We start from the raw sequence: 27,846 nt of genomic DNA on the forward strand, positions 1-27,846 counted from the left end.
CCAGGCACGGGCAGGGCCGAGGGCGGGGGGTGGTTCGGGGTCGGGCCCGGCTCCTCCCCCCAGGGGCGGGACGTGCCGCGCTGCACGCAGCAGCGGCCGTAGCTGGGCCCTGACACCAGCCGCTGCCGCCTGCGACCGGGCGCTGCCGCGGAGGTGGGTACGTGCCCCGGGCCGGGCCGCTCAGGGGCGGGGCTGGGCCCCGGGAAACCTGCGGGGCTCGGGGGACGCGGGGCGGGCTGGGGGGGGGCGAATTGGGGGCGCTCCCCTCACGGGCCTGTCAGGGGCTGGGCGGGGCTGAGAACATCGCCCTGACAGAACCCGGCGGGGGGAGCCGGGCTGGGACCTCGGGCTCGCAAAGCCTGAGCCCCTGCAGCCTGAGAGCCACCCTGCGTGGGTTACACCCGCCTCCAGCCCAGGCCCCTGGGGCTGCCTCCCGTTAAACCATGGGGGTGGGTTGCTGGTAGCCCCCACCCCCCATCCCCCACCTCCGGCGCACCCAGTGTGAGCCTGTGTTGCCTGAGCTAAGAAAATGGGTTGGGTGCCAAGTCAGTAGCAGGCTGATGAGTCTGTATTACCTAGCCCAGGGGTCCTCAAACGGGGGTCAGGACCCCTCAGGGGGGTCACAAGGTTATTATGTGGCGGAGTTGCAAGCTGTCAGCCGCCACCTCAAACCCCACTTTGCCTCTAACATTTATAATGGTGTTAAATATAGAAAAAAGTGTTTTTAATTGATAAGGGGGGCTGCACTCAGAGGCTTGCTGTGTGAAAGGGGTCACCAGTACCAAAGTTTGAGAGCCACTAGCCTAGCCACTACTAGAGAGGGTTAAGAGTGTCACGCTGAGTCAATGTGGGTCAGTGTAACCCACACTAAGGGCTTGCTTATCCTTTGTATGGTTTGAATTATACCTAGTGTAGTTTTCGTTACACTGGGTATAATTCAAGCCATACAAAAACTGAAGACCAGCCGTAGCACATTTGAAAATCTGAGCGTAGAAAGGGCAAGTTGTATTTTCAGAGAAATGTAGGGCTTGAGAGGTCATCTAGTTCATCCCCCCCATGCTGGGGAGGGGGACGGGACACCAAGTATACCCTACTATCCCCAATATCCAACCTATTCCTAAATACCTCCAATGATGTGGATTCCACAGCTTCCCTGGAAGCTTATTCCAGTGTTTTACAGTTAGTTTTTCCTGATATCCATCCTAAATCTCCCTTGCTGCAAACTAAACTGACTACTTTTGTCCAACCATTGGTGGGCATGGAGAACAATTGATAGCTGTGTCCTCTCTATAACAACCTCTTACATATTTGCTGACTGTTATATTGTTCCCTGTCAGCCTTCTTTTCTAGATTAGACATGATATGGTCTGGGGTGTGTGTAGGTCCCTAGTGACCTCAGCATCACCCTTGAATCTTTGAGGGAGTGGAGCACTTCATCCAACTTGTTGGATGTACTCTCCAGTCACATGTACCTGCCATGTAATAAATATTGGATGCCAGCAATCAAGAGGCACACTGTGTGGTAAAGCTAATGGCCATGGGCCATCTGACATGTTCATAGCCACCTGCAGCACCATCTTTTCTACCATCTGGTACTCTTGGATGGCTTTTCTTAGCTCTTCATTCCTGATGGAATTTGGGTATGTACGGGCTTATCCTTTCCCATGCCAAAAATCTGTATTTAGCAAAAAGGGCCTTGTAGTTTGTGATACAAAATTGGAGGGAGGAAGATGAATATCTTATGCCTGAAAAGATCCAGGTTTGGAGTCCTTATTTTTCAGCACACCCTTGGTAGATCAGGTCTTTTCTTGGACCATGGACATAAGTAGAGACTCGGGCTGGATGAATGTAAAATTTTTTGACATTTTTTATAAATATTTTTCTACTTGCTTTGAAGTAGGGGGAAGCGAGCCTTAATGTGTTAGTTGGTTAAGGTCATCCCAATACATTTTTAAAAAAATTACTTATTATCCTAGTCTAGACAGAGCCCTGGCATATAATGTGGGCAGGATATGTTGTGTTTAACCCAGGCTCCCGCTCAGGCAGAACACAATGATCTAGCACATTTTTAAAGTGCTAAACTGAGTCTACACTTGTACACTAAGTGCAAAATTGTATTTAAATTGTTAACGCTCACATTTTTCTAGTCTAGAAAAGAGCAAGTGAAGGTTTTTCCCATGTTTATCCCAATGTGACACTTTAAATAAGACTTCCCTTTGTCTGTCTCTCATTCCTGCCACAAACCATTGCCTCAATAGATTCTAATCTGAGATCCTACAAATGGTTACATGAATGCAAACACCCACAGGTCGGGTCTGTGAACACAGGTCCACCTATGCATTTATCATTGCAGGAATTAGGCCCTGAATATTTCTGTTTGACATACTGTTGTTGTCTTTTACTTTGTTACACAGTGAAACATCATATACATGCTACAGTATGCTCTCAGCAGTACAGTTGCCTGTCTAAGCTGTATGTGTGTATGTGATCTATTTTTGAGTATAATTATTTTTAATTATCAGAGGGGTAGTCTGAATCTGTAAAAAGCAACAAAGAGTCCTGTGGCACCTTATAGACCAGGGGTCAGCAACCTTTCAGAAGCGGTGTGCCGAGTCTTCATTTATTCACTCTAATTTAAGGTTTCGCGTGCCGGTAATACATTTTAACCTTTTTAGAAGGTCTCTTTCTATAAGTCTATAATATATAACTAAACTGTTGTTGTATGTGAAGTTAATAGGGTTTCAAAAATGTTTAAGAAGCTTCATTTAAAATTAAATTAAAATGCAGAGCCCCCGAACCGGTGGCCAGGACCCGGGCAGTGTGAGTGCCACTGAAAATCACCTCGTGTGCCGCCTTTGGCACCTGTGCCATAGGTTTCCTACCCCTGTTATAGACTAACAGATGTATTGGAGCATAAGCTTTCCCACAAACTCTTTGTTTATTATTTTTAATGTATGCTTGAACAAAATTAATGTTTTTAAAGTGTCTAATAGACAAAATTATTATGCTGTGATGCCAGTAGTGAAATCATGATCTTTGTAAAGTGCAATAAACTCTCTGCATTATATAATCTTAGTATGTATGTTCTGTCATCAGTACCAGATAGTTAAAATTGGTTTAAATATTTTTATATACATTATTCTTTCAATACTATAATGAGAATGATGAGGTAATATAAGGGAAATAAACACTGGTTTTGTGTGTGGTTTTTACCTTTGACAGTTTCCAAATATAGGGGGAGCTTCTTCTTTTGATTGGGATGTAAGAATATCTGAGTCAGTGGAAAGTACTGTGAATTTTAAGTATCTGGGAAGATTCTATTTAAGGGAAAAAATATGCTGGTTGTAGTGAACATAAATATGAAGGGTTTTTTATTACTTTCCTCCATTTTTGTATAGTTGATTCTCTCTATGCTTTTGTGGATTGTATTGATTTATCTATTAAGATTACTTTAAATTCTATTTACCACTAAAGAGGAAATTGACTTATAAATACTACCAATAACACTTTCCAATATGTTCATTCTTTATAAATGTTACATAGTATAAGGAAAATTACAATACCAAGGTGCAAAGGATAGAGCAGCTGTACTGTGTTGAGAGGTAATTGGATCTAACATGCTAAACACCAGGATTGAAATCTGTATTATGGGCTTGGCTGAATGGTCTTAGCCCATTGGCCCACTAAGCACTTGATCACCCTTACCCTGTCTGAGGGTCTCATCAGCCTTGTCATAAGGGAACATAATTCCCAGTGAAATCAGTGTAAGTTGTAATAGTTTACTCCAGTTGTGAATTTTGCCCAGTGTATGTTTTACCATCTGTAAAGGGGGAATAAATCTCAGAATTAGTTAATGGTTGTATGAGGTATTAAAAATTAAAAGCCCTGTATATGCTAGGCATTACTGTCTGCACAATATCACATTTTTCTTTATTAAACCCATGAGATCATACTGTATGTTTTCAATACAAGGACTCGAGTCACGGCAGAGTGGAAAGAATTAATTCATTTTATGGGGGAAAATATTAATTGGCTATTCCACCTTGAGTTCAAGTAAGATTTTGACATGTCTGTGTTTTGTACTGGGGAAAAAACCTAGAAAAAATGTACGTATTTCAGTACTTTCTCCACAAGAGGAGGATCGGCAGTCCTTTAAATCTTTTGTTATGTTTTATCATATTATTTGATTGCTCTGTAAGTTTGAAATACTGTAGTTGTGAACTTTGTCCATAAGCAATAGTTGAGCAAGATAAATGGGGTTAAGGATGAAATAGTATACACTGCCAATTCTCCTCTTGTGGGGAAAGTACTGAAATACGTATATTCTTTCCCCAATACTGAACCTCATTCTTTTTGTGACACAGAAAAGAGAGTATTTAAGAGTATATTCGCTGTATAGTCTTTGCCACATAAACATGTATTCATACAACTTTTCATTTGATCTCTCTTTTCAGAGTAGGAACTACTGTATAAAGTGATCCTGATGAGTCTCTTCCAGTTTACCAGTAGAAGGCTGGTTTCGCAAGCATATTGTGGACTTAAGCCTCCTTCTTCCAAGAAACAAAGGATTTGCTTAGAAATGGCTCGCCCTAATTCAAGTAAGATAAATTCATTCCTGTGCTATGTATTTTTCTTTTATACTCCAGACAAATATTCTGTAAATTATTTTTCTCTCTTCCTTGCTTTCTGAGTTTTGAATATCTTAAAGTTAAGCAGCATTGTTGTAGACACAAAGGACTGATCAACATAAATGTTCAAACTCGAGAGAGTATATTATATAAACATACAGTACAACACCTGCACATATTTCCTTATTTTAAAGATTGCAAGGTCCAAACCACCAGTCTTCTTTGCTGAATCACTTTTGGCTCTGTGATTGTAGTATCAGTTCTCTGCCTTATCACTTTGTAAAGTTATAGGAAATTAATGATGTTTGCGTGTTCCTTGTGTTTCTATAACTTTTTAATCCTAACTTTTGCAAACAAGTCAAATTAGTCATCATGTGGATGCAAGCTCTAAGTTTAAAAAATGTTTTGGTTGTTTAAGTGCAAGAGAATCCTGTGGAAAATTTAATAAATGGTATGTTTTTAAACTTCGAATTGAAATGACTGAAAAGATTTAAAAAAAACAAGTTTAAAAAAAATTCCTTCTAGGCTTAGACATAGCATGAGAAATTTTAGCATTCAAGGTAACCTGTCGCAAGTTACAAGTGCCTGATAATGAGTGTTTAAAATGGAAATGCAGTCTCAACATTAAATACAGCATCACTACAGTGAAGCTGTAATAATCAGGAGGAGAATGACGATTGAATAAAAGCTTGATTTGAACCTGCCCGGGCTTTAATAATAACAATCTATATTTTAGTTTGAAAGTGAGATTCTTGGAGAGACGAGTATTTAAATGGAGAAGTGGGCTGTGAAGCTTTGGTTTCTTTTTTTTTTAAATGAGTGAAAGTCACCTTCTTTGCAATCAAGCTGAATGATTGCCAAGTTCCTGACATAGTTAGGGGTCAAAATGGCTATTCCTGTTAACATTTTTTATCATGTCAATATTTATAAAATAGGCAATATATTTGTGTCACTGTATATTTTTGTGTGTATGTTTAGATTTGTCTTGCATATTCATACAGAATAAAATTCACTCCTCCGCTTCTGCACTGCAGGCTTTCTGCAGGAATTGAGATAGTGAAACCACTCCCACCAACTCACAGGTAGGGTGTTGGGTAATGCTACAGCTGTTCAAATCCCGGTGATGATCTACATGAAAATCTTTCATCAAAAGAGTTAGTTTAACTTGAATACAACAAGCAAGAGATTTTAGATCAGGGATTCTCAAACTTCATTGCACCGTGGCCCCCTTCTGACAACAAAAATTGCTACATGGGGACCCAAGCCTGAGCTTGCCCAAGCCCCACAGCCCAGAATGGGGGGGCCAAAGCCTGAGCCCCACCGCCCCGTGTGGTGGGAGCCAAAACTGACGCCCAAGGGCTTCAGCCGCAGGCAGGGGGCCTGTAACCTAAGCCCTGCCACCCACAGCTGAAGCCCTCAGGTTTCAGCCGTGTGTGGTGGGGCTTGGGCTTCAGCTTTGGCCCTGGGCCTGAGCAAGTGTAAGCCAGCCCTGGCAACCCCACTAAAACAGGGTCGCAACCCACTTTGGGGTCCTGACCCCCAGTCTGAGAACCACTGTTTTAGATTGTAATAGTAAAATACAAATAGTCAGTATCGAAGGTCCACCTCCACGGTCACTTTCTAGGAGGGATGCGGTTTGGTTTGAGCTGTGAGACTGGGAAGGTCACGTAACATCTGTCAATTTAAAGGGATGCTGTTGACGTACAAATCCTATTTCTTTCTGCAAATATCTTGTTTGCTATAGTTCAAAGCAACATCTAAGATTACTATAATTGAATGAGATTAGAGATGCAGATATTTTTTGTTTTTCAGTTTGTGCATTTGAAAAGCCCTTTGTGTATTAGTTTAATTCTTTGCTCTTTGTAATTAGTCACTTTTCCAAGCTACTTGTGTGGATTTTTCACACATTCCTGGGAAAATGACTGATAAATGTAAATGCAAACCAAAAATTGACAAGGTGACTCAGAGGCAGGTGTCATACCTTAAACTATTTTCAATTAATGTTTTTTACACTAACTAGATTTTAGTTTGTGTCTTCCTTTTAATTAGCACAATGTACGAAGAATTTTAAGATGGTTGTATCACAGGTCAGGGTAACTATTTCCCCTCAGTGGTCCAGCAAGGGCACTCACTCTCAAGCTTCCAGCTTCCCAGCCATTGTCTTTCTGGGTGGAGACCTGCTTCTCTTTCCCTTCTGGGGTATTTCCCGGCTGCACAGTTCCCTGCCTTCACTGTGTTATTCCCAGCACAGATAGGTTGCCCAAGTTTACTTGCTTGCTTTCTCCTGAGCGATGGTTAACAGGTGTAATTGTTATAAAGTACTACACAGCACTTCCCATACAAGCCTATTTTATTCTTACGGTAAAAAGCGTTACTGAGAAAACATAGTAAAACCAGTAAAAGAATCTACATGTATGCTAATAAGCTTACCAGCCGTCGCCCAACCCTAACATTGGCTATGGGAGGAGGAGTCCTTCAGCTTCCCCTCCTCCCCCCGATTTCCTTTGTGATCACAAGATTATCCCAGCCCCTGTTCAGAACTAGCACCTGTTCTTATGGGGCCTCACTAGGCCCAGTCCTTTCAATCCTAACCTAAGGATTGGGGCCTTCCATGGAAGCCCTTAGACAGTTTAAACTCAGGCTGTTTATCCAATCCTTTCATTGTCCTTTGGTACCTGGAGAATCCAGTTTGAACTAGTATATGCAGACCTCTAGGGAGAGGTGGGTGGTGGCTTCAAAGGGGAGGAAGTATATATTAGCATCCCTCTCTTACTAGAGAAGGTACATACAATGCCACAGTATCACAATTGCATTTTTAATACAGTGTAATCCAAAAGTATTAACCCTAACTCAATAAGGTTTAACTTAATTCTGCAAAGTTTATCTTAATTCCATGAGGTTTGTTCAGGATATTACAGGATATTGTCAGCCTGTCACCGCTTGGATGAAAGGGGTTTATATATAACTAGAAATTATAGCATTTCAGAATTATTATTATATCCCTGTTAATTCCAGCATAGGAACTTTTGTTTAAGGCCTCAGTCTTCCAAACACTTAACACGTGTACCTAACTTCATGCACAAGAGTAGTCCTCTTGCAGCTAGTAGGGCTACTTGTGTGCATAAGTGTTTACAAGATCAGGGCTTAAAATAGTTTCTCATGGATAACACTTCTAATTATGATCTACAGAACATCAGGAAAGAATAGATATTCTAAAAGTAAAAGTGTGGCTGTTTTGCCATACAGCCACATTTGTGCTTGTATGTCCATTGCTACATACCTGAGTGATTAAACGGTCTCTATTTAAAAATGAAACAAAATTGGTGGATCAGTTAATGTTGTTTTTTTTCATTATATTTAGATATGGCTGATTTTCGAGAAGTGTTTGCCAAAGCAAAGCATATAGCCATTATTACAGGGGCTGGTGTTAGCGCCGAGAGTGGTGTTCCTACCTTCAGAGGCACAGGAGGCTACTGGAGAAAATGGCAAGCTCAGGTATGTAGCTGAGCCAGACAGTTGATGAGCTACTATTATTCCTTTAATTCAGATGTGCTATTACAATGAGTTAGAAGCAGCTAGCCGTTTAAAGGGTTGCAGTGCTCCCACAGTGCTTCAGTAGTGACAAAATGTTCTCTGCTCAACCATCTCTGCAGCTTCTTTCTAACGCTCCACTGTGGTAGCCTCATGCAACTGCTCTTTTTCTCTGGTCAACACAACAGTCTTAGTTGTCTTGGAGACATTTAGGGGTCCTCCTTGCTGCTTCCCTGCCTGCTTTTTCCCGCAGGACACCTCTCCCTTTCTAAATTCAGACAAATGAAAAAACCAGGGATGGAGAGTATTGAATACATTTTCTTTGCTTATTTGATTGCTTCTTGTCTTGATGCTTTTGTCTGTCACACTTTGACAACTTCCTACTGCAGCCTGCTGTCTGTGCTCCTTCTGTGACTCAAAATTAACTTGATTTAATGTTCTCTTTCTTATACACCTCTACCCCAATATAACGCTGTCCTCAGGAGCCAAAAAATCTTACCAGGTTATAGGTGAAACCGCATTATATCGAATTTGCTTTGATCCAACAAAATCGTGGATCAGTCGTGTCGTGTATCGTCGTCCGTCCGTCCTCCCCCCGCCTCTGGAGCCCTGCTTTACCATGTTCTATCTGAATTTGTGTTATATCGGGTCGCATTATATCAGGGTAGAGGTGTATTTGCACTGCAATCATAATCAATTTTGAGTGTGTGTGTGTGTGTGTTTTTAAGATAATGCTCATGGAAGATTAAATTCTTCTGGAAACTAGAGCAGCTGTGTAGAAATCCAATTACTGGCAGGATAAAGGTGCACCTGTATTTCTTTCAGTAATTGTGCATTTAAATACAGTATATTTATATAAATGTTGTTTTTTCGTATGAGAACTTTGACATATTAATGTTCAATCTTTATGTAGCACTGCAAGTATATAGTTCAGATGGATTTATTTGAATGAGCTTTCTCCTCCTATCTTTTAAACAAGAAAACTGAATGCAAAACCCATATTAATGCAGAATTATGGCTGAAATTTTATAGGCACGCAGGAGACAAAGTATTAGTTGCTGCCAGAATGAAAGCCTATCGTTTGGCTACATTATTCATAAATTAAGACAGAATTGAAATTACCGGTAACACAAAATATATGATGTAAAGGTGTCTAGTTTTATGGCTTCTTTAGTGCATATAAAATATTAACTATTATGTTGCACTTAATTTCTTTGTTTTTCTTTTATATTGTGTTTGTACTCTCAAGAGGAGGCTTGGTTGGGGTGTGTAGGATGAGTTCTGTGTGCACAGTGCAAAAGTACAGAATTCTGGATAATATTACAGAAAAATTATTTAGGGGAGAGGGATAGCTCAGTGGTTTGAGCATTGGCCTGCTAAACCCAGGGTTGTGAGTTCAATCCTTGAGGGGGCCACTTAGGGATCTGGGGCAAAATCAGTACTTGGTCCTGCTAGTGAAGGCAGGGGGCAGGACTCGATGACCTTTCAGGATCCCTTTCAGTTCTATGAGATAGGTATATCGCCATATGTTATATGCAACTTTGAATGGCCTTACTTCATTGCATAAAATACAGTATTTATAGATCCATAATTATAAGGCCATAAGGAACAGTTATGATCATCATGTATAACACTGTATGGCCCTATAGAAAAAGGAGGACTAATTCTGGCTATTGACTTGTATCCTTGTTAGATATAGCTGGTTACAAATACTGTGATGTTAATATCTTGTCATCTACATAATACCTAGGGCTGTCGATTAATCGCAGTTAATTCACACGATTAACTCAAAAAAATAAATTGTGATTAATCACAGTTTTAATCTCACTGTTAAACAATAGAATGCCAGTTGAAATTTATTTGCTACATTTTCATATATATTGTATTCTGTGTGTTGTAATTTAAATCAAAGGGTATATCAGGGAGAGGGATAGCTTAGTGGTTTGAGCATTGGCCTGCTAAACCCAGGGTTGTGAGTTCAATCCTTGAGGGGGCCATTTAGAGATTTAGGGGGTTGGACTAGATGATCTCCTGAGGTCCCTTCCAACCCTAATCATCTATGATTCTATTATTACTTTTGATTACAAATATTTGTACTGTAAAAATGATAAACAAAAGAAAGTGTTTTTAAGTTCACCTAATACAAGTGCTGTAATGTAATCTTTGTCGTGAAAGTGCAATTTACAAATGTAGATTTTTTTGTTATATAACTGCACTCAAAAACAAAACAATGTAAAACTTCAGAGCCCCCAAGTCCACTCAGTCCTACTTCTTGTTCAGCCAATTGCTAAGACAAACAAGTTTATCTCCAGTAAATGTAAATGCTGCCCTCTTCTTACTTACAATGTCACCAGAAAGTGAGAACAGGCATTTGCATGGCACTTTTGTGGCCAGCATTGCAAGGTATTTACCTGCCAGATATGCTAAACATTCATATGCCCCTTCATGCTTCAACCACCATTCCAGAGGACATGCTTCCATGCTGATGATGCTTGTTAAAAAAATAATGCATTAATTAAATTTGAGACTGAACTCCTTGGGGAAGAATTGTATGTCCCTTGCTCTGTTTTACTGGCATTCTGCCGTATATTTCATGTTATAGCAGTCTTGAATGATGACCCAGCACATGTTGTTCATTTTAAGAACACTTTAATGCAAAGAATGTACCAATGTACCTAAAGATAGCTACAGCACTCAACTCAAGGTTTAAGAATCTGAAGTGCCTTCCAAAATCTGAGAGGGACGAGGTGTGGAGCATGCTTTCAGAAGTCTTAAAAGAGCAACACTCCAATGTGAAAACTACAGAACCCGAACCACCGTAAAAAGAAAAAAGAAAATCAACCTTCTGCTGGTGGCATCTGACTCAGATAATGAAAATGAATATGCTTCAGTCCGCACTGCTTTGGCTCGTTATTGAGCAGAACGTATCATCAGCATGAACGCATGTCACCTGGAATGATGGTTGAAGCATGAAGGGAGATATGAACTTTACTGCATCTGGCACATAAATATCTTGCGATGCCAGCTACAACAGTGCCATGAGAATGCCTATTCTCACTTTCAGGTGACATTGTAAACAAGAAGCGGGCAGCATTATCTCCTGCAAATGTAAACAAATTTGTTTGTCTGAGCAATTGGCTGAACAAGAAGTAGGACTGAGTAGGCTTGCAGGCTCTAAAATTTTATATTGTTTTATTTTTGAATGCAGTTTTTTTGTATATAATTCTACATTTATAAGATCAACTTTCATGATTGAGATTGCACTACAGTATTTGTATGAGGTGAATTGAAAAATACTGGGGGGTTTTTATAGTGCAAATACTTGTAATAAAAAATAAATAGAAAGTGAGCACTGTAGACTTTGTATTCTGTGTTGTAATAGAAACCAATAAATATGAAAATGTAGAAAACATCTAAAAATATTTAAATAAATGGCATTCTATTATTGTTTAATAGTCTGATTAATAACGTGATTAATTTTTTAATCGCTCAACATCCCTAATAGTAGATACAGTCACATGTAAGTTATCATCAGGTGTGGTTGTTTTGCTCTTATTACTAAAGAATGAATGTTTTTTTTCAGGAACTGGCTACCCCAGAAGCCTTTGCAAGGAACTCCTCCCGTGTGTGGGAATTTTATCATTACCGCCGGGAGCTGATGTTGAGTAAACAACCAAATCCAGCACATATTGCCATTGCAGAGTGCGAAGCCAGACTGAGCAAACAGGGAAGGAGTGTTGTGGTCATTACTCAGAACATTGATGAACTCCACAGAAAGGCAGGCACAAAACACCTCTTAGAAATTCATGGTTAGTATTAATGCACACATACACTAGAACTGATCAGAAGATGGAGGGGGGGGTGTTTCTACTGAAATCTTCGAATTGTTGCAGAAAATGAAATTTTCAGTCAAAAACTTCAACTGAAAACCAAAACCATGTGCCCAGTGGCTCAGTTCTCCTTTATGGGTCTGGCTTCCTAGCCAGATTACATCTCCCATTACACATTGTGGCCAAGACCTCCCATGATGCACTGTGGCTGCTTAGCAAGAGGGGACACCAGGGTGCAGCATCGGAGATGTAGTTTGAGATGGGTGCATGCACTATTGCTCACAAGAGGTGCTGTGGTGGCATGTCCAAATAAAATTTTTGGTTTTCAGGTGTTTGAGTTTTAGATTAAAAGTCAACATTTTCCAGGGAAAGCAGACACTTTTTTTCATTAACAGTTGTTTTGTTGAAAACTCAATTTCTGTCAAGCACTTGAGATGGAAAATTTCGACCAGTCTTAATGCATGTGTAATGCCGACAGACCCTGGTTGTCAGCAGGCAGGATCGAACCTGGGACCTCTGGAGCTTAGTGCATGAGCCTCTATCGCATGAGCTAAAAGTCAACTGGCTGTTAGCTAAGGCTGTAGAGCAGACTCATTTAACTCTCTCTCTAAGTGGTCTTGGTGCCACTACATGGGACAGAACACCACACCCAAGGAGGTGTGTGGGTTACACTAACACATGTACTTACTCTGACCAACTATTGCTGAACTTATCACCTGCTGTCTCTATCCTTTGTTGTTTGTCATTTTGTTTTTTATACTGACAATGGCACTGGAACTGTCTCTCTCTTAACACTTTCTCCTTGCATATCTCAGATTGACTTGGATGAATATACTCATACAATAGAACTTAGCTTATGTATCCTAAAGGGTAGGAATTACAAATTACTGAGTTTTCCAGTTCGTGAGCAGGGATAATACATCACAAAGTATTTTGTTGACTTATTTTGATGTGTAGTTTAATTCTGATTATAATTAATTTTTACAAAATATACTACAATATATCATGAAGTCTTAGTAATGTCAGGCCTCACTGTATCATTCGCTGTTAATTATTTGAGAAGTCAGAGGTACCTTTTTTGAGCATTTTTTGTGCAAATTACAAAGTGTGCGTTTTAACACAGTTCTCCTGTACGCAGGAGGAAATGCTACCATCATAAGTCATCCTTCTTAGCCAGATTGCAAACAATTCCCATTTCTTTGTAAAATTATGTTTTTCAGCAATACTGTGTTATAGTCATCTAGATATCATGAGATAAACCAGAGTATAAGCCACAGTCTACTAGAGGGACCATTTCTCTGAATAAATATGCTATTGGTTTCTTTGACTGCCAGTCAAAAATGTTATATGTGCATACTTTATAATAAACTAATTCACAGTGCTGCCAAGCTGGAATTTCTTAGTTCTGTGTTCCTGTAACTTAAACTGCCCACAAGATATATTCTCCAATGTCAAATAAGGGAACACTTGGGGTGGATATAACTGTTTGCATGCGTAACCACATCTGAAAGTCATTGTTTGATATTAAAATCTGGAATTGCTGCTTTGTGCATTTCAGGTAGCTTATTCAAAACCCGATGCACCAGCTGTGGAAATGTGGCAAAGAATTACAAGAGTCCAATATGTCCAGCTTTGGCTGGGAAAGGGTAATATATTGTGAACCCCATACTTTCTCTTTTTCAGTTTGCTACTTACTTATTATCTTTAGCAGGGTAGATATTTTCAGAGCTGGGCTGGGTTTTAGCCAGGTGTCCCCCATTTACCTCAGTGGGAATCGTGTTTAAAGCCCACATGATGCTTTTAAAACATAGGATATATTGTTTCATTATCTCTAGCTTTATTCACTGAGAACTGGAAGGATGTCAGGCCACTGAAACAGCTCACTGCTAAAGTGCACATAGGGCTTAGCCATGTTTTTCCAAGTTTTTTAAGTAATGATCTTACAGGAAGTTAGCAGAATAAGTTTATTAAAAATAACCCACTAGCAGAGACTAACCTGGATCCAGTTGTGTTATATATTTTGGCTTATATTTTATATCACTCATTAAGGTTTTTTTATATCTTCATTTACCTACTGTGACACCAAGCCCCATTTGTGGTTCACTACTGTATGTCAGCAAATCTTGTCAGGCCTGACATACTCACTACACCTCCCACATTGGTAAAATTCAGAACGGGGGATGTATTTGAGGTCACCTTGGTGGTTGTAACCAAGGTTGATGGAAGCCAGAGTGGGGTTCAGAACTGCTGAACCAGGGCTGTTTAGCACACAGACACTCAGGGTGTGACCTGCATGCTTGTAGGCAGGCTGGGAGCTACAGCAGCAAAATATTGTAAGGCACCCAGGATTGCAGGGCAAGTGGTGACCACCCCCTACTGGTCTGGATTGCCACTGAATGCAGTGACACCTACAGAAGAGGAAAAATGAAAGATGTTTAACAACAACAGCTCTGGGAAGTTCCAAAACCAACAAGCTGCATTTCAAAGATCAGTTAAGATTACTGAGTGACAAATCAAATACAATTTTCTGTCATATACAAATTATATCAATAATGAGCACTTTAATGACACATCAATTATTTCAAATATTAGGCTACATAATGTCATATGTTTGGCTATTAAACTACAGCTCCACCCTTATTCTCAAGAAACAGCAATAGATACTTTATTTTTCTGATATCCCCATATACCAATATTCCTTGAAATATTTAGGTATCAAAATCAAAAATACATTAAAATTCTCCCAGTGATCCATGTCTATCAGTTGTGGTTGATGTGATTAAAATATATATTTTGTTTAAAAAATGTTGTAGAAGGTGTAGTGTAACCTTCAAGATGTCTTTACCTATTTTTTATTTGCTTTCAAGTACTTCAGTTTTGTAAATGATGATGTGATACATGGGTACATTGCTGTCACTTAGCAACCTTGACTGGATTTGAAGCAAAGTTTTCGGGTTTTGGAAACTTTTCATGTTGGACTCTAGGAAATTAAACATTGGTTCTGTGCACGAGAGTGTGACCAGATGAATTAAACTGTTATGTACTATTTCTCCTTTCCTCACTTTCCCCTTTTTAAAATCTTTGCCACTCTGTCACCAAAAACAAATTCAGAAATTTTGGAGGCTGCTGAAAATCTGTTTTAGGGAGTGATAACTCAGAAACCCTTTGTCCAAATCACTTCACATTTAGTAGAAAACATCTATCTCCACCCCAATCTTAATCTGACAGGTTTTAGACTCCTATTCCTTTGTTGCGGATTTTGGAGATAGGAGAACTATCAGGCTTGTAGTAAAAGCTTGATTATAGACTTAACTTTGGAATGGCTTTGGTGCTCCATAATATCACAAGATACAAAGGTAGTGTATGAAAAATTGTTTATCCTAAATCTTACACAAAATTGTATATCCACTCTATTAGAACAAACATTTCAGATGGTCTGGAACCATCAAGTTGAGTGGTTACTATCCTATGTTACCATGGGTACTTGTTACCTTTATCCCCTTTTCTTCCTCCCCACCTTTCTACCATTTTTTATGCTCACTTGTTACATCTTGTCTTAAATTAGATAGTAAGCAATTCGATACAGGGACTGTCTTTCTATAGGTATGTCTACACTGCATGCTTCTTCTGGTGGAGTGTAGAATATGTACACTATGCTCCCTCCTAGCATGGGTATAAATAGCAATGTAAACTGGGAGGCACTGCTTGGGTGAGTAAAGTAAAGACACACCTGAACCCTGTGGCTGTGTACCTGGGTATATACACCCTACACAGCTCTCTGCTCACCCAAGTAGTGCCTCCGATGTCTACACTGTTATTTTTAGCAGTATAGTGTCCTGCAGTTGCTTCCCCACTGCTGGAGTCTTTCCTTGCCACAGGGACCTGCCAGAGCCTTTTCCTGCCACAGAGAGAGACTTTGGCAGCAGGGAATGGCTCTGGTATGTGGGAGGCAGTGGGGAAAGGCTCTGACAGCTCCCCCACAGCCAGAACCTTTCACTGACAAGTGTAGCTACACACTGCAGTGTGGATGCAACTTGCTTTTCATCATGGTACGTAGCTACACATTCCCTAGGCACTGTGGCCTGTAAAAATGATGGTAAATCTGACTTCAGTCATTTAACAAGTAATTTTCTTCTAGGTCTCCTGAAGAGAAGAGCTGCTTCAAGTTAAAGGCCAGGTCTACACTCGGAGCAGTTTGCTACCGTATAATATAGCAGCAAAACGCTCTTTGTGTGAACATAGTTTATGCTGGCAAAGTGGTGCTTTTGCTGGTACAGCTTACTCCAGCTGTGCTGAATGAAATAAACTATACTGGTAAAAGTGCAGTTTTTCTGGTATAACGGCGTCTATGCTAAGGGCCTTGTGCCAGCATAGCTACGTCAGTTAGGAGTCACACTTCTTCACACCCCTGACTGAAATAGCTATGCCCTTTGCAGTACGTACCTAGCCAAAGATGACCTGCAAGGGAAGATTGGATTTGTGCCCACTTTTGCTGCTTTATGATATGTAAAGAAGATCTAAAAATCTTTTTTTAACCTTCGTATTAAGGATATCGAATCTGGTCTCTCTGAATTTGCTTGATGGCATGTGGTGATGGGGAAAAATGGAGAGAGAAGTTTGGAATTTTCTCACCTCTTAGTGGAAAACATGGGGGCATTAGATGCAAACATGTCTTTCTTCCAGTTGCGTTAGGCCTGGTCTACACACGCAATTTGTATTGGTATAACTGGTTTGGTTAGATCTGTGATTTTTTTGTTTGTTTGTTTCTTATTTATCCAATTACAGTTATGCTGGTACAGCTCTGTGGGAGGACACAATTATACTAGTGGGGATGCACTTACACCAGTACAGCTTATTCCCCTTCCTGTACAGGAATAAACTATACTGTTAATAACTGTATCCATGCTAGGAGTGTTGTGCCAATATAACTGTATACCAATATAGTTAAAGTGCTATACATTTTGTGTGTAGGGAAAAAACTTAGTTAAATAGGCATGAAAAAAAACAGTATTTTAAATGGTCTGACTGAAAATTACATTTCCCCTCAATATCAGGTTTCACTTCCTTGGTATCTGTGTAGTGATGCTCTTGCCCCGTCTGTGGTCATATAGCGTTGTCCCTGGTGGACAAGTCTTGAATTTCTCATATGTGAAAAAATCAAGGAAAAAATGTGTTTTGAAGGAAGAAAAAGCCCTTCCCAGGACTTTTTACATTAAAAAGAAGCAAAAAAGGGGCATACGTGCATTCCCCCCTGCCCTTTGTGGTGCTCCACGTAAGTGGAAACCACTTTTTTTGGTGCCTCGCACCTGAGCCCTATTATTGTTCTTGCCATTCTAAAACCAGTGAGGAGCCTGTTTTACTGACTTTAGAGTTGTAGTAGATATATTTATTTCCTACAGCTACTAAACCACCTTGATTTGGGAGAGTGCTCTGGAGAAATAAGTGTTATTTGTAATAGCATTTTGTTTGGTACATAAAATGTGTTTTTATATTTTGACTTCAGTGCTCCAGACCCTGAAATAGAAGATGCCAAGATTCCAGTTGAAAATCTTCCTCGGTGAGTGCTGACTATCATCCCTTTTCACCACACCAACATGATCCCCCTCGAATTTTACAAGTACTTTGAAAGGATGCCTCCACAAATGATTTTATTATTATTATTTATATAGCATCGGAAGAACGTGAAAGTGGTTTACAAAATGAGAAAGAGAGAACAAGTCTACACTACAGGCTTGTATCAGTATAACTATGTCACTCGGGTCTGAAAAATCCACACCCCTGAGCGACGTAGGTATACCGACCTAACCCCCGGGATACAGCGCTGTGTCAGCCAGAGAGCTTCTCCCGTTGACATAGCTACTGCCTCTTGCAGAGGTGGATTAACTATGCTGATGGGAGAAGCTCTGCCCTCAGTATAGGAGTGTCTTCACTTAAGCTCTTCAGTGATGCAGCTGCATTGGTGCAGCTGCACCAGTGCTGCGTTTTAAATGTAGACTTGCCCATAGTGCCAAACATCTTAAATTTAAACATAACATTACAAAAGATAACTGATAACGGGAATGTGGATGAGGGTTATAGTGAAGAAAAATAGGTTGCTTATTTATCTGTACACATCTGGTAAAGACAAGGCTAAATGAATAGATTGTTTAGCAAGTGGGGAACTGAACAGTGGTAGCAAGCAGCCAAGTACTATAGGATAATCTGGTGTTTATTCAGTAGCTAGCACTCTTTCCTCTGAGGCAGTATCTAATACTATGCTTGGGGATGTCTGCTGCAAGGTATCTTGTGATCATTAAAAATTCCATGGCACTTTTTGTGGCAGTAAGTGATTTACCTCAACTTCTTGCACTTGACTATATTATTTTTTATTCCTTGCATAAGACTGTTGGGTAGCATTGTTCAGTCTTGTTAGACAGCTTCTGTACTTCACCCAGAAATGTAGCTGCACTGTATAACAGAGGAAGCTCTCCCGGTACACTTTAGTTAAGATGATGTTGGTCCAAATGGAGTGTAACAGTTTAAATCCCCAATTGTTCAACTGACTCCATACAAACATACCCCCTTTGATGTCTGCCAGCACAAAATCAATTTTGTAAAGTACTATAGAGTCCTTTGGAATAAGAGATTTGATGTCTTAGCTTCAGCTGTAATGTAAACATTATTTTTATATTATCATGTCTAAGGCTGCGAGTCTTTCACAGAAGTCACAGATTCTGTGACTTTCTCAGACCTCCGTGACTTCTGCAGCGACTGGTGCAGCTGACTCCAGGGCCGCCCTAGCAGCTGGGGTGGCCCTGGGGGATGGCTGCTGCTCCGGCAGCCCCAGGCAGCTGGTCCTGGAACAGCAGCGGCAGAGCCTCGAGCTGCCCCCCCCCCCCCCCAAAAAAAAACAGCATCGGTGGGGCACCTGCCTCTTCGCCCCCCCCTCGCCCCCCAGCAGCTTCTCCCAGATCCTCCCTCCCCTAGAGTTAGGGTGAACAGATGTCTCATTTCTTCTTCGAGATGTCCCTGTGGGTGCTCCACTCTAGGTGTTGGTGTGTCCCTTGCTCAGAAATTTTGACAGTAGTACTTGTACCGGTCACGCACGCGTAGAGCCTGCCCCACACGCTGAGTGTGCCTTAATAGTACACGAGTGCAACCGGTCTCCTCAGTTCCTTCTCTACCGTCCCCGGCCTGAGACGGAGCTCAGCAGACTCGTTAGAGACTTTTCTTTCCCTTTGTTCAAATACCTTCCTTGTTAGTTAGTTTTCCCAGTAGTAATTAGATACCACTTCTCCTATCTATTTCTCTCTTTAAAAAGAAAAAACAAAAAAAAACCCTCTTGTTCCTGTCAGCGGTAGCCGCTTCCGACATGCCTGGCTCCCCAGGCTTTAAGCGCTGCTCTACCTGCAATGATGCCATCCCTCTCTCAGGTGGCCATTCAAAATGTATAAAATGTTTGGGGGAGTCCCACATCCGCCAAAAATGTGCCCACTGCAGCAAGCTAAAATCCAGGGCACATACGGACAGCGAGCTGAGACTAAAACTGCTCCTCTTCCAGAAGTCCTTAGGATCAGCTTCAGACCCGGGCGCCGACTCTGCTACATGCCGCAGCCTCAAAAAAAGAAAAAAAAACCTCAAAAAAAACGGCACCCACTTTTACCCGCAAAGGGTACTTCGTAAGAGAAGACTTCCCTGGGCAGGTCTTCAACCTTCCCCGGCTGAGCACTTTTGACGTGCCGGGCTCCTCTGGCGCTGTGCGAAACTTGGCTGCGGTGGAAGCACAAAGCTCCAGTGCGAGGCTTCCAGTTGCCTGCTTCTCTTACAGCACCATTCGGCACCGCTACGGAAGCGGTACCAACACATGTTGACATGCCTGACACCCTCCCCACACACACACACACAGGCTATTCTCGCTCTCCCAGCACTGTCATCCTCTGAGCTGGCTGGCAGTGAAATAAGGCTCAGGACACCGGTGCAGAGGAACCTTTCTTCACGACAGATTCCTCTTGCACAGCCTTAACCTCACAGAAAGGCTGTGACACCGCAATTCATGCAGTCAAGGGACCTGCTGGTGTCCCCTATCCTGCAGTTACCCCTACTTAATGCCTACTTCTCTCCAAATGCTCAGTCAGGGTCCGGACAGCCTTCCTCCAGTGATGAGGAATCTGGACTGCAGGGAGAATTTTCACCCTATCAAATCTCCCGTCCTCAGACCCCAATTAATAGAGGTCATAGAAAAGTTACTTTGTCCTTCTCTCAGGATCCTGCCCCGTGGTGCGTAAACCCCTGGATGGCACCACCCAGACCCTTCCCACCATAGTGGCAATATTAGGCTCCTTGGGCACCTAATCCTCGAGACCACACTCGCTATGCCACCAGTCAGGTGTGATGCCTGCCCAGTACCGCCAGTTGATGAACCTGCCACTGACTTAGGACACCAGGCAGCACCGTCACAACTGCAGGATCAATCACGACCTGCCTCCAACCCAGTAGACCCACTGGTTACGCCTGATGTAGCATTACTTCCTCCTCCCCGACATCTTCCGATGACTTCTCAAACTGTCAAGATCTTTTTAAAAGAGTTGACAATGAGTTAAGAATTAACCTGGAGGAGGTTCCTGAACAGCAGCATGAGCTAACTGACATCCTGCAGCCCTCTTCTTCTTCTAGGATTGCATTACCAATCAATACAGCCCTTTTGGAACCTGCTAAGGCCATCTGGCAAACTCCCACTGCAAGCCTACCTACCTGTAAGCGAGCAGATCGGAAGTACTTCATCCTTTCCAAGGCCTCTGAATTCCTTTTCATTCATCCAGTGCCAAACGCTCTGGTAGTAGACGCTGTCAACCAAAAGAGCAAACACCAGTTTCCCCACTCCACCCCATCCAACAAAGAAAGTAAGCGATTAGATCGGCTCAGACGTAAGGTACACACACCCTCCATGTTACAATTTCGCATTGCTAATTATACAGCCGTTCTGGCAAAATATGACCACAAAAATTACAATAAATTCATGGACTTTATTGATGACATTCCAGAAGAAAAGAGACAATTTACAGCCCTAGTTTCTGAGGGACAAATCATCTCCTGTACCGCTCTTCAAGCGGCCCTTGATGCAGCCAATACTGCAGCAAGAGCCACTGCTACCGCAGTGGTGATGCACTGAGGTTCAGGGCTCGCCTCCTCTTCCTTTCCTCGAAAGGTCCAGAGTACCATTGAAGATCTTCCCTTCGATGGCGACAAACTCTTTGCCTCCATGACGAATGATGTACTTCATTCAATGAAGGACTCAAGGGCAACTCTCCGGTCCCTAGGAATTCAAACCCCTATGACCAGAAGATGGCAATATAGATCTCAATCTTACCAGCGTCCACGCTACCCCACATACACCCGCAATTCCATGGATCACATGAGAAACAATAGCAGCAACACCAGAGACCCAGGTACCAGCTCCACTGGGGTAGCCTCCGTTGTAGAGAAGGGACTGAGGAGACTGGTCGTGCACGCGTACTATTAAGACACACTCAGCGCGTGGGGTAGGTTCTGCGCGTGCGCGACCGATACGAGTACTGCTGTCAAAATCTCCGAGCGAAGGCGCAGGGACGCACCAACACCTGGAGTGGAGCACCCACAGGGACATTCATCTTGAAGAACCTCAATTACTGCACAGGTGAGTAACCTCCTCTTTTAAAGGGACAGTCCCAGTTTTGGGGGCTTTTTCTTATATAGGTGCCTATTACCCCCTACCCCATCCCATTTTTTCACAGTTGCTATCTGGTCACCCTACCTAGAGCAGTGGTTCTCAACCAGGGGTCTTGGGGCCTCCTGGGGTGCTGCAAGCAGGTTTCAGGGAGGCCGCCAAGCAGAGCCAGTGTTAGACTTGCTGGGGCCCAGGGCAGAAAGCCGAAGCCCAATCGAATGGGACTGAAGCCCGGGACTCGGAGTCCCACCACGCATGGCTGAAGCTGAAGCCTGAGCAGTGTAGCTTCGCCAGGGCCCTTGTGGTGTGGAGCCCCAGGCAATTGCCTTGCTTGCCTCCCACTAACACCGGCCCTGGCTTTTATATGCAGAAAACCAGTTATTGTGGCACAGGTGGGCAGTGAAGTTTTCATAGCATGTTGGTGGGGCCCTCAAAAAGAAAAAGGTTGAGAACCCTTGCTGTAGAGCATCAGCAGCCACAGGAGTGCTCCCCCCACCTCCCAGCACCTTAATTTTAGCTAGGGTTTTTTTTTAGTAAAAGTCAAGGACAGGTCACAGGCCGTGACTTTTGGGTTATTGCCTGTGCCTTGTCCGTGACTTTTATAAAAATACCCGTGACTAAATCTTAGCCTTAATCATGCCTAGATTGAACATATTGTTGTCCGAAGTGTGATCGAACAAACCTATTGTAATAGAAATAGGTCTATTTTAAACATTTTTAACAAATCAATCCAAGGCTCAAAATCACTTTGAGTGTTCCATCTCCTTCTATTGTTGTAACTTTTCACAGGTGTGAAGAGCAAGGCTGCAATGGCCTCCTCCGTCCCCATGTTGTGTGGTTTGGAGAAACTCTGAATTCTGACATTCTTACAGAGGTTGAAAATGAACTTGAGATCTGTGACCTCTGTTTGGTGGTAAGGAATGCCTTAGTTTCATATTTAGTCAAGCAAGCTGAAATTAAGAAATCACATCTCTCAGATATGGGAAATGTAGATACAGCCGTGAGACAGTTTCCGTGAAACATAATACATTAAAATAAAGTCTCAGTATGTTAAGGTAGCATTAAGTTTGATAATTTAAACATGTCAGTGAAGAATTTCTGAGCTGAAGTAAATTCAGCAGTGTTAACTTGGCCACATAGCACATACTATCTATATTAAAGTTATACATTAGCTGCATATGCAGTAGTTGAAAGTACTTATGCAATATGACCAAGCTAATATTGCTTAACTTTAGAATTCCTTAAACACTGGAAACTTAAAAAAAAAAAATCACACTTTTGACAACTTCTTCTTTTTTTATATATATATAACTGTTTAGGAAGTTGTAAAAGCTAACATCATTTTAAAAATATATTTATTTTTGTTTTAACTTTGCATTTGACAGAATTTTATAAATGGTCAGATTAATAGAGCCAATCAGTTTCCCCTGTTTGCATGGATTTTTCATGTAGCTAAAAGGGGGAGAAAATATTTCAAAACATAAGAAACTGTGTTCTGTAAAATCCCATAAGTTGGTAGGAAGGGAAAGGGACGGGTATTGTACTTGAAACTACTTTTAGCTTTTTTCTTTAATTGAACGTGTCCTTATAATGTGTTTACATTCTCAACTTTAAGGTTATTTTAACATTTAATTTATACTAAATGAGGAAAAAAAGAGAAGAAACATCTTTTTAATGATAGCACAATCTATGCTGGTAGGTGAGTGACGGTTTCCTCGGAGCTGCCTCTTCCACCATAGATTATTCTTTCAAGTGCAACTTCATCTTTTGCTTTTTAATATATTCAGAGTTTTACATGCTCAGATTAGCGCTGTTGATTAATCGCAGTTAACTCACGCGATTAACTCAAAAAATTAATTGCGATTAAAAAAATTATTTGCGATGAATTGCTGTTTTAATCGCACTGTTAAACAATAGAATACCAACTGAAATTTATTAAATATTTTGGATATTTTTCTACATTTTCTTATATATTGTATTTTGTGTTGTAATTGAAATCAGTGTACATGGTTTTTTATTGCATATATTTGCCCTGTAAAAATTATAAACAAAAGAAATAGTATCAGGAGGTAGCCGTGTTAGTCTGTATCCACAAAAACAACAAGGAGTCCGATGGCACCTTAAAGACTAACAGATTTATTTGGGCATAAGCTTTCGTGGGTTAAAAAACCCTCACTTCTTCAGATTTATTTGTCAATTCACCTCTTACAAGTATTGTAGTGCAATCTTTGTCCTGAAAGTGCAACTTACAAATGTAGAGGGTTTTTTTGTTACATAACTGCACTCAAAAACAAAGCAATGTAAAACGTTAGAGCCTAGGAGTCCACTCAGTCCTACTTCTTGTTCAGCCAATTGCTAAGACAAACAAGTTTGTTTACATTTACTGGAGATAATGCTGCCCTCTTCTTACTTACAGTATCACCAGAAAGTGAGAACAGGCATTTGCATGGCACTTTTGTGGCCAGCATTGCAAGGTATTTACCTGCCAGATATGTTAAACATTCATATGCCCCTTCATGCTTCAACCACCATTCCAGAGGACATGCTTCCATGCTGATGATGCTTGTTAAAAACAATAATGCATTAATTAAATTTGCGACTGAACTTTTTGGGGGAGAATTGTATGTCCCTTGCTCTGTTTTACTGGCATTCTGCCATATATTTCATGTTATAGCAGTCTTGGATGATGACCCAGCACATGCTGTTCATTTTAAGAACACTTTCACGCAAAGAAGGTACCAATGTGAGCTTTCTAAAGATAGCTACAGCACTCGACCCAAGGTTTAAGAATCTGAAGTGCCTTCCAAAATCTGAGAGGGACGAGGTGTGGAGCATGCTTTCAGAAGTCTTAAAAGAGCAACACTCCGATGTGGAAACTACAGAACCCAAACCACCAAAAAAGAAAATCAACCTTCTGCTGGTGGCATCTGACTCAAATAATGAAAATGAACATGCGTCGGTCTGCACTGCTTTGGATTGTTATCGAGCAGAACCCCTCATAAGCATAGATGCATGTCCCCTGGAATGGTGCTTGAAGCATGAAGAGACATGTCAATCTTTAGCGCAGCTGGCACGTAAATATCTTGCGATGCCAGCTACAACAGTGCCATGTAGAGATGAAAGTAAGCCAGTATGGTCTGCTATGGGGTACTGGCAAGAGCCAGCTGGTACACCGTACCAGACTGGCTTCCTCAAGCTGGCGATTTAAAGGGCCTGGGCTCCTGGCAGCAGCTGGAGCACCCCTGGCCCTTTAAATTGCCACCTGAATCCCGCTGCCAGAGCCCTGAGGTAGCAGCAGCGGGGCTCCGTCGGTGATTGAAAGGGCCAGGGGCTCCAGGCGTCTCTACCGTAGCGGAACCCCGGGCCCTTTAAAACTTGATTTAAAGGGCCTGGGGATTTAAAGGCCCCACCTCTTCCAATTGAGGCCACACCCCTTCAGGTTGAGGCCCCGTCCCCCCTGCTCAGGACTCCAGTGTACTGGTAAGTCCTTTAAGTTACTTTCACCCTGGTGCCATGAGAACGCCTGTTCTCTCTTTCAGGTGACATTATAAACAAGAAGTGGGCAGCATTATCTCCTGCAAATGTAAACAAATTTGTTTTTGAGCGATTGGCTGAACAAAAAGTAGGACTGAGTAGACTTGCAGGCTTAAAATTTTACATTGTTTTATTTTTGAATGCAGAGGGTTGGTTTTTTTTTTTTTACATAATTCTACATTTGTAAGACAACTTTCATGATAAAGAGACTGCACTACAGTACTTGTACTAGGTGAATTGAAAAATACTATTTTTGTTTTTTACAGTGCAAATACTTGTAATCAAAAAGAAAGTGAGCACTGTACACTTTGTATTCTGTGTTGTAATTGAAATCAATATATTTGAAAGTGTAGAACGCATCCAAAACTATTTAAATAAATGGTATTCTATTATTGTTTAATGGTGCGATTAATCGCATGAGTAATTGCGATTAATTTTTTTAATCACTTGACAGACCGAGTTCAGATCCCTCTATAAATATTAATCTCCACAATACACCTAAAAGGTAGGTGGGAGGCTACTTCCTTCATATATTTAAACTTGCTTTAGGTTGTTTTCTGTTAGGATTTCCCTTATTTATTCCCTTGCCAGTGGCCGTGCTTCTGAGTGACTTCACACCCCTTCCCCCCAACCACATATGACTGAAAATGGCTTACTTTGTAACCAATCAGCACCATACCACTGTCAACTAGAAGGGCTGAAGAGCAAACGTGGGTGCTGTTTTTACTCCCTTCCAGTCCAAGGAGCACTGCATCAGACCTCTTATCCCTCAGGTTTCAGCAGGTTGCGCTAATCAGGCCATATTAATACTTGTAGACTTGTATTGTAGGGTTGAACATGCATTAGATGTTTTAGCAAATCTGCAGGTCGAGAGTCTCTCAGGATGTCTGAAGGTTACTGAATTCTTTTTTTAAAATGCTGGTCTGGTGCTATTTTTTTCCCCTGCAGGTGGGAACCTCTTCTGTGGTGTATCCTGCTGCTATGTTTGCTCCTCAAGTATCTGCCAGAGGAGTGCCAGTTGCAGAATTTAACATGCAAGCCACCCCTGCTACAAATAGGTTCAGGTAAAATTGCTCATATTTTAGGTAGAAGGGGGAAGCAACGTTAACTTAAATGATATCTTATGTTGTCCTGATAAAACTTAATGCTCTTAAGTCTTGAGAACAGTGGTGTCCAAACTTGTCCTGTTGGCCCCCCTTACTAGTAATGGAATCTGTCCATCCCCGCCCCCTTGCATTACTGCACAGACAAGGCTTCATCAGCAGAGGAGCTTGAGCTGACGGAGGAGCTGGGGCTAGAGGTGGCTTTGGCCTGAGGGTGGAGAGGGAATGAGGGCAGAAATGGGTTGGGGGACAGAGCAGGGGGTGGAGTGGAGCTGGGACTGGAGCTGGTTTCAGAGCAGAGCTGCGGCTGGAGGCCAAGTGGAGCTGGTCTGGGGGCAGAGCAAGGTCTGGGTGGTGCTACCTCCCTGCTCCCTGTGGAGGCTGGCCCAGGCCCCTCCATGTGCCCCTCTAAAACATTTCCCCCATGACTCTCTAGGGTGGTGTGCCCATAGTGTGGGGGGCACTGGTCTAGAAGACATTAGTCAATGATATTTCCTAGCACTTTACTATTTTTGCAAAATCTGCCTAAACTTTATAGAGAAGGCAGTCCGAAGAGTTTATAATTCTCTGTCAGATTGTATTAAACTCTCCTGTTTTATTTTTAGTGTTTTAGTTTAACTGACAATTTATTGAAAATACAAAAACTAATGTGAAGTCTATAGAATTATGGTCAATTTACTACTTCACCCTGTTGTTGTAATAGCTGTTTAAGCAGCAAATGATTCAAGTGCCGCTTGCTCTGGAGTCTGTGTAGAAAAATTAACCCTTTTAAAATGACTAGACAAACTGCAGAAACTGGATTAAGGGAAGTGTATAAAGGGCAGAAATGCTGTGGTGGTAATTTGTATTCTAACTGGCTTTCTGAAAAGTTCTCTCTCATCATTTTTTCTCCTAACCATTCTGATTTCTGTTTCAGATTTCATTTCCCAGGTCCCTGTGGTACCACCCTGCCTCCAGCGCTTGCTCGCCATAAAAGTGAAATAATCTCATGAGTATTCATCTGAGGAAGGGAGGGGAAATAATTAAATTGCTAAGAATATCAAGAAGTACACACAAGGTGAAATGGATGTTTGTAGAAGAAACCCTAAGTGTTGTAAGGAGACTACATCTGTGGATAAAACTAATCAAAGAAAGCCTGATTCTCAGTTACACTGATGGCAGAGAGAGGGTTGGGAACAGGGGAAAATACTGGACTTTCGAATTTAAAAAAAGGTCACGTTTCTGTTGGAATAAAATCTTTTGTCAAAGGAAAACATACAATCATGAATGACTCCAAAATTGCCTGGCTACAGTAGGAAGCGGCTGCTCTGTTAGATGAATCTGAACTCCACAAAGACTTCATTGTAAACCAATTTGAGGCTTATGTATCTTTGACATGTTCTTAAGAGAGGTGAAATTTCTGAAAGGATGTTGTGTGAAAGGAGGGAAAGTAACTAACTTTTTATGGGGCTAACACTTCAGCACTTTGAAAATAAATAAGCAGAATAAAAACTTTTGAGTTATGGGAACGTTTATGCCAGGGCGAGGTCTATGCTTGC

The 27,846-nt window shown here is 41.5% G+C and overlaps 1 protein-coding gene across 3 annotated transcripts; it reads left to right on the forward strand.

The window, feature by feature from the left end:
• SIRT5 (sirtuin 5) lies at nucleotides 1-27,799 on the forward strand. 3 transcript variants are annotated; one of them, XM_045006573.1, is made up of 9 exons: nucleotides 1-153; nucleotides 4,455-4,598; nucleotides 7,990-8,123; nucleotides 11,743-11,968; nucleotides 13,548-13,635; nucleotides 17,493-17,546; nucleotides 22,461-22,584; nucleotides 26,154-26,269; nucleotides 27,225-27,799. In XM_045006573.1, exons 2-9 carry the CDS (start codon nucleotides 4,484-4,486, stop codon nucleotides 27,298-27,300), a joined length of 933 nt encoding a protein of 310 aa, XP_044862508.1. In that variant the 5' UTR covers nucleotides 1-153; nucleotides 4,455-4,483; the 3' UTR covers nucleotides 27,301-27,799. The 3 variants fall into 3 exon arrangements, with proteins under 3 accessions (XP_044862508.1, XP_044862510.1, XP_044862509.1); XM_045006575.1 differs by having other exon boundaries at nucleotides 25-153; nucleotides 4,460-4,598; XM_045006574.1 differs by having other exon boundaries at nucleotides 141-157.
• Nucleotides 27,800-27,846: the final 47 nt, after the last annotated feature.

Source organism: Mauremys mutica, chromosome 2, assembly GCF_020497125.1.
Source record: "Mauremys mutica isolate MM-2020 ecotype Southern chromosome 2, ASM2049712v1, whole genome shotgun sequence".
Classification (NCBI taxonomy): domain Eukaryota; kingdom Metazoa; phylum Chordata; order Testudines; family Geoemydidae; genus Mauremys; species Mauremys mutica.